The 9,553-nt window shown below is 66.1% G+C and overlaps 1 protein-coding gene and 1 long non-coding RNA gene across 2 annotated transcripts; both read right to left on the minus strand.

The window, feature by feature from the left end:
- Nucleotides 1-2,471: 2,471 nt before the first annotated feature.
- Nucleotides 2,472-5,448, minus strand: LCN8 (lipocalin 8). Its single transcript, XM_030292874.1, has 7 exons — nucleotides 5,365-5,448; nucleotides 4,172-4,302; nucleotides 3,612-3,683; nucleotides 3,225-3,328; nucleotides 3,054-3,143; nucleotides 2,930-2,955; nucleotides 2,472-2,556 (listed from the first exon to the last, which is right to left on the minus strand). The coding sequence occupies exons 1-7, from the start codon at nucleotides 5,446-5,448 to the stop codon at nucleotides 2,545-2,547; spliced, it is 519 nt and encodes a 172-aa protein (XP_030148734.1). The 3' UTR covers nucleotides 2,472-2,544.
- A 2,049-nt stretch (nucleotides 5,449-7,497) lies between these two features.
- Nucleotides 7,498-9,553, minus strand: LOC115499760. The gene is made up of 3 exons (XR_003964286.1): nucleotides 9,526-9,553; nucleotides 9,203-9,269; nucleotides 7,498-7,632 (listed from the first exon to the last, which is right to left on the minus strand). It is a non-coding gene; the product is annotated as an uncharacterized LOC115499760 (long non-coding RNA).

A 9,553-nucleotide genomic window follows, 5' to 3' on the forward strand; every position in this document is an offset into this window, starting at 1 on the left:
AGCGCCTTTCCTCTGCGCAGCGCCTTTCCTCTGCGCCTCCGTGAACGTCGTCCCCAAGCCGCTGCGTCCACTTGAGCACGATGTCCCTGGGGGTGGTTTCTTTCATCCTGCTCTGGCTTCCCTGCGCCCGGGACGTGTTCAGCCAAGTGGGCATGGCTTCGCCTCTATTTCTTCAAACCTTTTTCTGCCCAATTTTCGCTCCCTTCTCTTCCTGGGAGTACTTCACACGCCCGACCCCGGCCGCTGGCGGTCATTCTCTGCTCCTCAGCTTGGACAGTCTGTGCCAGCGTGTCCCGGGCTCACGGCCACTGGCTCGTGTCCCCTGCGGTCCGCTACGCCCGTCCGGGCAAGCTTTCGTCTCCGCTGCTGTGCCACGCGGCGCTGGCGTCCCCGCCTGACTCTCCTGATGGCCTCCGTCGCGCTGCCCCCCGGCCCCGTTGGCTCGCTCGTTCTGGGTTCGTTAGCCAGCTGTTTAATTCTGCCGTCTCGTCGGCGAGTTAGCCCCTTGAGCCTGCCTTCCTTTCGTCCCTTTGTGTCCGTACCAGGCCGCTCTCCACCTGTCTTCTCGCTCCGCCCACGGATCTTCTCCGGCTCACTTTTGTTTTTATTTTTTTTTTAATGAAAGACAGAGCGTGAACAGGGGAGGGGCAGAGAGAGAGAGGGAGACACAGACCCCGAAGCAGGCTCCAGGCTCCGAGCTGTCAGCACAGAGCCCGACGCGGGGCTCGAACTCACGAACGGTGAGATCATGACCTGAGCCGGTCAGATGCTCAACCAACCGAGCCGCCCAGGCGCCCCCGGGTCACATTTAGCAGCGCTCCTGTTCGTTGTGTGCAGCTCAGCCCGTCCTTCTCTGTTTCCTCGTACGTCCAGCAGCGCGTGCACTTAGGACGCAGTGCGGAGGCCCTGGGCCCAGAGTCAGCCTCTGAATCCCGCTGGCTTTCGTTAGGGACTGAATCGTGCCCCCAGAAATGCAACTGTTTAAGCCTTAATCCTCACTGTGGCTGTGCCTGGAGACGGGGCCTCTGAGGGGGTGACGGGGTGGAGGGAGGTCGTGAGGGTAGGACTGGCGCCCTTCTGAGAGGAGGGAGGCAAGACACAGAGGTCTCTCCGGGGTGTGTGGGGCAGGGGCCTGGCGAGGGCACAGCCGGAAGCCCACGGGCTCCAGGCCGGAAGAGGGCTCTCAGCAGAGACCAACCCATCAGCACCCGGGTCTCGGGCTTCCAACTTCCAGATGTGTGAGACATAAACTCGTGGTGCCGCATTGCTCCCCCGAGCCCCGCCGCCCCCCCTCCAGGCCCGTGGAGCTTGTGGGCGGCTGCCCGAGCCGGTGAGCCCACCGGCACGCGGACCACCTAGCACCGCGAGCTTCGGGCGGACAGATGCGTGGAAAGTCCCAGTTGTCCCCTCTAACCTGTCAGGGGCAGCTTCGAGCAACGTGGGTCTGTCGGGAGCGTGGCTCGGGATTCGGTCCCGCAGGTCCCGGGCAGGCCCCCGCCTCGGGCCGGCCTCCCTCCGGGCAGGCCGTGGGGGAGGGCGCTGGACGCCTGAGCGGGGGCAGTTTCTGCTGGGGCTGGGCCGGTCCCCACCAGCCCCCCAGCACCGCTCGGCCTCACCCGTGAGGCAGCTGCTCCCTGTGAGCCTTGGTCATCCTGGGCTGAGACCTTCCCCACTTTCTCTGCCCTGACCAGGACACCCTGTCTGCCCTGTGGTCTCAGCCCCCGCTGGTGGAAAGGAAGTGGGGCGATCAGTCAGTGTAGGACACGGGGTGACAGCGTGCATGAGGGGACCCGGACACTGAAAGGGCTGAGCTGACCACGCAGGGGAGGGTGGGAGGAAGACAGCGGGTGGACAGAAGAGCGGCCTTGACTGGAGGACTTTGGACTGCATACCTGTGGGATCTGACTTTGGGGCAAGAGGGAGCCATGGGAGAATGTAGGCAGAAATGCAGCGTGGTGCCCGAGGGACTTAACCAGCAGCTCAGCTCAAGGATGCCCGGCTCGGGGCCGCTCAGGCTCTCTGGGAGCGGGACGGTGGTGGGAGGATGGTTACGGGGCCCACGTACCCGGGCAGCCTGGCTCGTGGGCCCCGAGCAGGGCAGGGCCGGGTGAGACCCTCAGGGCGGGAAGGGGGGAGGTTCCGGGGGCTGTCACCCTGCGTCTGAGCTGTGCGGGCCCCGGGCCCCACAGGGAAGGAAACACAGGACAGACGGGGAGCCAGCCTGCCCAGAGGCGGCCCCCCAGCCCAGCCCTGTCTGGGCAAAGGTCCAGCCAGGGACGGGACCTGAGTGGTTCACACGCGCCACCGTTCACGGTGAACAAAGAACACCCAACACTTAGCTTTGCTGCTGCTTCAGGGAAGTCATGGGACACACACCCACTGCACCCACCTGTCACCCCCCGGGCCCGCCTCCCCAAGAAAGACACTCAGGGCAGTGGGCTTGGCATGGGGTTTATTCGGAGCGGGTGCGAGCCGCCTCCTGGGGCCAGGTCAGGCCAGGCGGGCGGGGGCTCGGACCATGCTGGCCTGGGGTCAGGGGATCCTCTAGATCAGCTCCTGAGACACAGAAGGGCAGGGCCTCAGGGCAGTGGTTGGGGCCACAGGTGGGAGCCCGTGTCTTAGCTGCATGACTGTGAGCAGCCTCCCTGGGCCTCAGTTTCTCTACCTGCAAAGCAGGGGGATAGTCCCCACCTCTCGGGGCTCAGGCAGGGGATGGGCCAGCACAGTGGGAACCTGAGACACGGGGTCTGTGTCCCCACCCGGGTGGGACGTACGGGCTCCGCCTCTCCCCTTCCCTCTCCCAGCCCTGTCGTCAGCCCCCCGGCCTCCAGGGTCCCCATCTGGCAGCGTGGATCCAGAGTGACCCAGGGCCCCTGTCGGGCCGGGAGACTCAGCCTGGGGGCTCGGCGCAGCGGGGGGCGAGGCTCACCTCCTTCAGGAGCTTGGCACACCTCCCTGCGGGACAGGGGAGCGTGAGGTGCTGTGGGACTGGCCCCCGGACCCCACCCTCGGGGTCCCCAGCCCAACCCCCGCCCGGAAGGCCTGGGGCTCACCGTGCCGGGCCACCAGGTACAGCCCTACATCAGCTGTCAACTCCCGGAACCTCCAGAAGCCTGGTCCGTACTCGTCCTCGAGGCTCCGAGCTGTGGGGACACCAGGGGGCTGGGCTGGGCCGTCCCCGGGACGCGGGAGCGAGGCCAGCCCCCACCGCGGGGTGCGCTTACTAAAGTATTTGAGCACGTGGAAATCCTGGCCCTGCCAGTGCAGGGACACCCTCCGAATGGCGTCCTGCTCGTAGTCCGTGTCTGTCCGTGGGTCTCCCTGTGGCCTGGGGGGCGGGGGGAGGAGAGCCCGCGTGCACCGCGTTGGGCAGGGTCTGACTCCATCCTGTCCCCGCCCAGCACCAGACCCTCCAGCAATACCAGGCAGGGGGCCGGGGGGACCCAGCCCTTGAACGATGGCCCAGTTTGTGCTGAGAGAATGGGAGAGTCTGGGGCATGAGGAGGAGCGCATGGAACAGCATGAGGAACAGCGCAGGAAACGGCAAGGCCGAGGAGAGCTGGCGTGCAGGGCCAGGGGGTGGTAACTGACAACAGGGCAGCAGTTCTTACCAGGAAAAGCAGGATCTCCCCAAAACATCTATTTCTGAGCCCACTATGTTTTCTGTCTCACAACTTCCTGAGCTGGAAGGGAGCAAAGGGCCCGTTAGAGAAAGGCCAGCCTGCGTTCTTTCTGCCGGGCCCATCACAGGGGTGCGGAGAGGGGAACGCGTCTTCTGAAAGGGCTCCAGCAGCAGATCCATACCCAGGAGAGCCTGGGGCAGGCTGAGGGTGGTGGAGGGGCAGAGCCGGGGCCCTGCCAGCCTCTGCCCCCCTGGGTCTGTGACCCCCAGGAGCCCTAGCACTGTTTTCTCTCTTTTCAGTTAATGGGGTTTTTTCAAAACTCTACGCTTATCTTCAGATCTAGGAGCAGATTGACTTGTGGCAGCTGTGGGAGCCTGGGGGTGCGGGGCTGGGGAAGCGGGTCAAGGTCTGGTGTTTTGGACACAGCGGGGACCGGTCCACCAAAGGGACACCGTCCAGCTCCCGCAGCTACAGCCGCTGCAGCCTGGGGCTGGCCTCACGTGCCTGTTCCTGCCGGAGCTCCCGGGAACCCCCCTGGGGCCCCTCACCTGTCATACGTAGCCTTCCCCGTCAGCTCATCTCCACTCAAGGTCAGGAACAAGGCCTCCAGCCTCTTTGGGGTCTTTAGCGCCAGGTTTTGGCTGGAGGCCACACCAGCTTCTCGCCAAAATCCTACAATCTAGACAGAGAAGCCGGAGCCCCCGTCCAAGGGAGCAGAGCCCACACCACCCGGGCAGGGTCAGGGTCAGGGTCAGGGAGCAGGCCCACACCACCCGGGCAGGGTCAGGGTCAGGGTCAGGGAGCAGGCCCACACCACCCGGGCAGGGTCAGGGTCAGGGTCAGGGAGCAGGCCCACACCACCCGGGCAGGGTCAGGGTCAGGGTCAGGGAGCAGGCCCACACCACCCGGGCAGGGTCAGGGTCAGGGTCAGGGAGCAGGCCCACACCACCCGGGCAGGGTCAGGGTCAGGGTCAGGGAGCAGGCCCACACCACCTGGGCAGGTCTGAAAGGTCAACAAGCCCTTGTGGCAAAGCGACGGTCACCACCCTCCTGACAAGCCCCTCCGGCCCATCAGACGGCGATGCCCTGTCCTTGGGGCCAGGACGCCAGGGGCAGCGGTGACTGGAGCCCAAAGACAGGAAGGGGCAGCCAGCAACCGCCCCCCGCAGGAAGGGCACAGCTGGGGGAGGGGACTTCTGCCTTCGGACACCCGCCCGGAGCCCAGAACTTCCATCTGAAACTCAGAAACTGATCGTTTTGCAAGAGAAAAGAATCCGTGTCCCCAACGTCTGTCCTCTCTGTGCCTTCTGGTGCGCTCCTGACTCAGCAGCCAACACAGACTGGCGAAGAAGCATCTAGACGGGAACCAAAGGCCCCACGCTGGGAAAGCCTCTTCCGGGCGCCACGGGGTGTGGCGCCATGGAGGGTGGGGGCGACCCCACCGATCCGGGAGCAGGAGGTGACCACACCGAGCCCCGGTCCCTGGAGACCCCGCAGGGCCAGCCGGCCTGCCCACAGGAAACGCTCAGGGAGGGTTCTGGCCCTGCCAGTCCCTGGGTCCTTGCTCGCACACCCCGTCTCCAGGAGAGGCTCGTGCCCTCAGCAACCTGGGTGGGCCCCGGGGCCCCCGGGGTGGCTGCTGCGGCACCGGCTGGGGGCTGGAGGGACGGAGGCGGGGCCGGCGGAGCGGACACGCAGGCCCCTCCCTGCCCGACCTGTCCACGTAAGACAGAAGAGCCACCTCGTGTAGATTGAGGTCCTGCGTGGCCGTCTCCACCCGCACTAGGACAGTGCCCAGGATGACACTCAGCAGCCCCGCGTCCATCGCCGCTCACGGAGCCTCTGCTGCCCCAGCACCTGGGTTTATATCGGGAGGGTGTTGCGCAAGCTCCCGGGGACACCACGCACCTGGAGCACGGTCCAGGCCCGGTGACACCCACGGCCCCACGGTGGGCCCGCCTGGGGTCCCCGAGAGGAGGAGGGAGGACGCCCCCCCACCCCCATGGGGCGGCTCGGGACCACAGCCCCAAGCCCGAGGGGCATGCCGGGCCCAGGCCCCACGGGCTCAGAACAGCTTTCTCTTTCTGGCTCTTTCAGATCAGCCTTGGGACAGTGAGAAAACGTCGTGACGGCCGGGTACATACGGCCAGCGCAGCACCGAGCCGATGGGGGCCCTGCCCTCCAGGTGGGGAAATGAATGAAGGGTCCCTCTCCCTGCGGAGGTCTCCAGGGAGGAGGCACAGAGCCCCGGTGAGGGGGAGGACTCATGGGAGATTCGGGGGGGGGGGGGCGAGGCTCAGGGACCTCTGCAGACACCTTCCTATGGCCTGTGTCCTCTGCCACCGTGACAGGAACCAGGCCAGGCCCCGCGCCCATCCCCCACCGGACTCACTCAGGCCTCGGTGCACAGCCAGGTAAGACCCGGAGCCCAGAAGGCCGGCCCGAGAGCGGCCCTGTCTTGCTGACGCTGACCAGGACACGAGCCAGGGTGGTGGGACCCGGCCCCACCTCCTCCCCATCTGGACCCCCCCAACTTCAGTTTATCCCAGTTGATGGTTTCATGAACAGCAGCCCCGGCCCCACCAGCTGTGTGACTCGGGGCAAGTTGCGCTGCCTCGGTTTCCCCACGTGTACTGGCGACAAAGCAGAGGGACAGTGCCACGTGGCCAGGAGGGGTCTGAGGCTGCATCCTGGTTCTTGACCGGTAGGAGGGATCCTTCCCAGCTTCGGGGCCAGAAAAGCCCACCCTGGGATGGCCCCAGGCTTGGTCAGCCGAAGGGGAGGTCCCACCCACCAGGGGGACCGGCCACCTTGGACCCCGGACACTGCCCTCCCACAGAGGCTGTCAGTTTAGGGTCAGGCAGGTGTGGAAAGGTCAAGCTAGGACGGGGCGGCCCAGGGCTGGCCGGCGCGCCTGAGACCGGGAGGGGGGTGGGGGGCATCGACACAGCGGGGGCGGCGGGGCCCCGAGGAGGCCGAGGACCGGCCGATCCGAGCCCCGGGCTGCTCCCGGCCCAGACTAACAGGAGAGGCCCCCCCAGGACGTGCTCGGCCAGGCAGGAGAGGGAGGACAGGAAGCGTGGGGGACACCGTCTGTGGATAAGCAGGAGCAGGGCTAGGACGGATGTCCCTCATCTGATGTGGCTGATGGCCTCCAGTTCCAGCCCGTGAGCCACGAAGCAGGACCGCCACTACCTTCCTGCCCCGCCCCCGCCCCCACCCCTTTGAAGTGTGTTCATTGGATGCAGCTCTAGGGCGGGGGGACGGCAGCGGCCAGGGCCCCAGGGAGGCCTCTCCTGCCCCCTACGTCTCGTGGAGGCTCAGCGTGGAGCCCAGGCCCTGGAGCCCGACCCCGGGGCCCGAACCTCAGCCTGGCTCCTTGCCAGGTAAGTCACCGAGCTCTCTGTGCCTCAGTTTCCCAAACAAGGAGCGAAACAAGCTCACCGTGTGTCCGGGGATCCACTGTGGAGCATCTGGGCCCGGCCAGCGGCGAGGGCCCCGAGGGCACCAGCCATGACCGTGACCCGTCCCCAGGCCTTACTGAGGTTTGTATGACACGCCCAAGGTCAAGGTCACCCCAGCGGCAGGAGGGCGCTGTGCCTCCGGGGGTGTGCGTGCACCGCGGAGCCCCGGCTACAGGCGCCGTGAACGCGCGGGGGCCAGGCCAGTGGCGTTAGACGCTGACCGCCTACGGTGCAGCCCCTCACAGGTGCCAGACGGGCTGGAGCCTCCTGTCCCCTCAAGCCAGGAGGTGCCCAGTGGCCAGTGGCTCCTGCACGCCCGCCTCCCTGCCTCAGTTTCCCCAGGAGTTCTGGGTCAAGACGGGGCTCACTGCGCCCTCCCCAGGGGCCTCTGCAAAGAGGTGAGGACCCGCTAGACTGCAGAATACGTTTATTGAGCAGAAGAGGGAGGCCCAGAGATGGCCAGGAGGCAGCCACCCAAAGGCAGGGGGGCCTGGGGGGTGGGTCCAGACAGCTCAGGACGACAAGGCCGGCTGCCCCAGCTCACCCTGCAGGGACAGGAAAGGCACCGTCACCGCGTGCACCCAGTCACTCAGCAAACACTCGGGCCCCTCTCGCGGCCCCCGTCACACGTCGCCTGCCCGGCCAGGGCAAGCCAATGCCACCGCTGCTGCTCCGGAGGCCCCAGGCCGAGTCCAGCACCTTGCCGTGGCCTGGGCACCTGCCACACTCCCGGAGCCTCACTTGCTCGCTGTCAGGAGATAAGGGGCTGGCGTGGCAAGAAAGCCCCAGAACGGCCACTAAGCCGCGACGACACCCCATACTCAGCACCGGAGTGGCCCACTTGGGGCACTTTACCTTGAAAGTCAGGGTATGGCACGCAGCAGGAAGATGGGGCTCCCACGCTCCAAAGGCAGAGCCTTCCAGAAGGTGCGTGATTTGGCACAATTCCCTCCCTCCTCTCCTCCCGCCTGAAACAGCTGCACCCGTGGTAGGGGCAAAGCCGGGAGGCTGGGCAGGCATACTGCAGAACCACGGGGAGTTGAAACAGCCCGAACGCCCCCCTGGGTGCATAGCCAGGACGGCCAGGGAGAGCGGGACGACGGGCACGCAGGCTGAGGAAGAAGCACCCCCCACCACCCTCCTCTGCCAGGGCGGCCGCAGGGTGGCCTCCCACGCTGCAGGACTGTCACGTCTCACCTGTCACCTATCGTCTAACGTAGGTTCCCAAGTTTTGCACTACGAACTTGGTAAGGGGCGGCACGGGTTCCTGGTGACCCCTTTGGGGGAGGGTGTCCCCAAGAGTCCACCCGCGTCCGTGTCCCAAGGGCTCCTGGGACCCAGCCCCGTGACGGCAGTGAACGAGAAGATGGCGGGCAGCGCCCACCTCATGAGACTCTCCCGGAGAGACTGAGATCCCAGGCCCAGCACCCCAGGGAGGGAGCCACACACTGTGGGGACACACAGCACACCGGACAGCGTCCCCCCAGATTCACGTCCACCCAGGACCTCAGAACGGGACCTTACTTGGAGTCTGGGTCTTTGCAGATGTGATCGGTTAAGGACCGAGACGAGACCGTCCTGGGTTGAGGGCGGGCCCCGCATCCCATGACAGGTGTCCTCATAAGAAGAGGGAAATTTGAACACAGACACAGAGAGGGAGGGCGGCCATGTGACAGCCGAGGCGGAGGTGGCAGGGACGGGTCTACAAGCCAAGGGACGCCAAGGACCTCCGGCACCACCAGACGCCGGGAGAGGCCAGGTTCTCCCCTGGAGCCTCCAGAAGGGGCCAGGCCTGCCGCCTCCTTGACTTTGGACCTGTGGCCTCAGAACGGCGGAGGGGATACATTTCTGTCCTTTGAGGCCACCAGTGTGTGGTGATTTGTTATGGCAGCCGTAGGAAGGCAGAGGAAGCTTCCTGGAGGAGGTAACGTGTGAGCTGAGGCCTGAATCACAAGAGTGGACGGCCAGGCCGAACAGGGGGCAGGGGGGAGTGAGGGGTGGGGTCCGCACGTGCAGAGCAGGAGGCAGGGTGACAGGCAGACAGAGGGGTGGCCAGGAGCTGCCCGGACAGGTGCCGGACAACAGGACAGAGGACGTACCCCATCTCCCTCCTACCTGGGAAGGGCCACGGTGGGTCTCCCGAGGAGTCAGGGAGCCTCTTTGTCCCCAGAGAAGCATGTGTCTATGGGAAGGAAGACAGCGGTGAGGCTGGGCTGGCCGGGACTGCCCAGGGCCTCCTGCGGCCCCTAACCCCTGGGGGCCCCGGGCCCCCAAACAGCCCCACCCTCTGAAAGACTCTCCCTTCCCAGCTGCCTGAAACCTCTTCTGCAGTGTGTGTTGTGGGGAAGGAGGGGCTGCGGGCAGGAGGGCGAGGGCCTGCCAACCTAGCGGGGAAGGGCGCTGGGGGCTGGGGACTGCGTAGACCCTGGTCCGTGTACCTGACTTGGGCAGCATGACCACCATGTC

Source organism: Lynx canadensis, chromosome D4 (genome assembly GCF_007474595.2).
Source record: "Lynx canadensis isolate LIC74 chromosome D4, mLynCan4.pri.v2, whole genome shotgun sequence".
NCBI lineage: Eukaryota > Metazoa > Chordata > Mammalia > Carnivora > Felidae > Lynx > Lynx canadensis.

Bases quoted from the DNA above. Each gene is read 5' to 3' on its own strand.
- LCN8 (XM_030292874.1), bottom strand. From the start codon at position 5,448: ATGGACGCGGGGCTGCTGAGTGTCATCCTGGGCACTGTCCTAGTGCGG. The intron at 3,684-4,171 runs GTGAGGGGCCCC...GCTCCCTTCCAG, and splicing joins GGGAAGGCTACGTATGACAG to CTCAGGAAGTTGTGAGACAG. The intron at 2,956-3,053 runs GTGAGCCCCAGG...CCTGTCCCGCAG, and splicing joins GTACCTGGTGGCCCGGCACG to GGAGGTGTGCCAAGCTCCTG.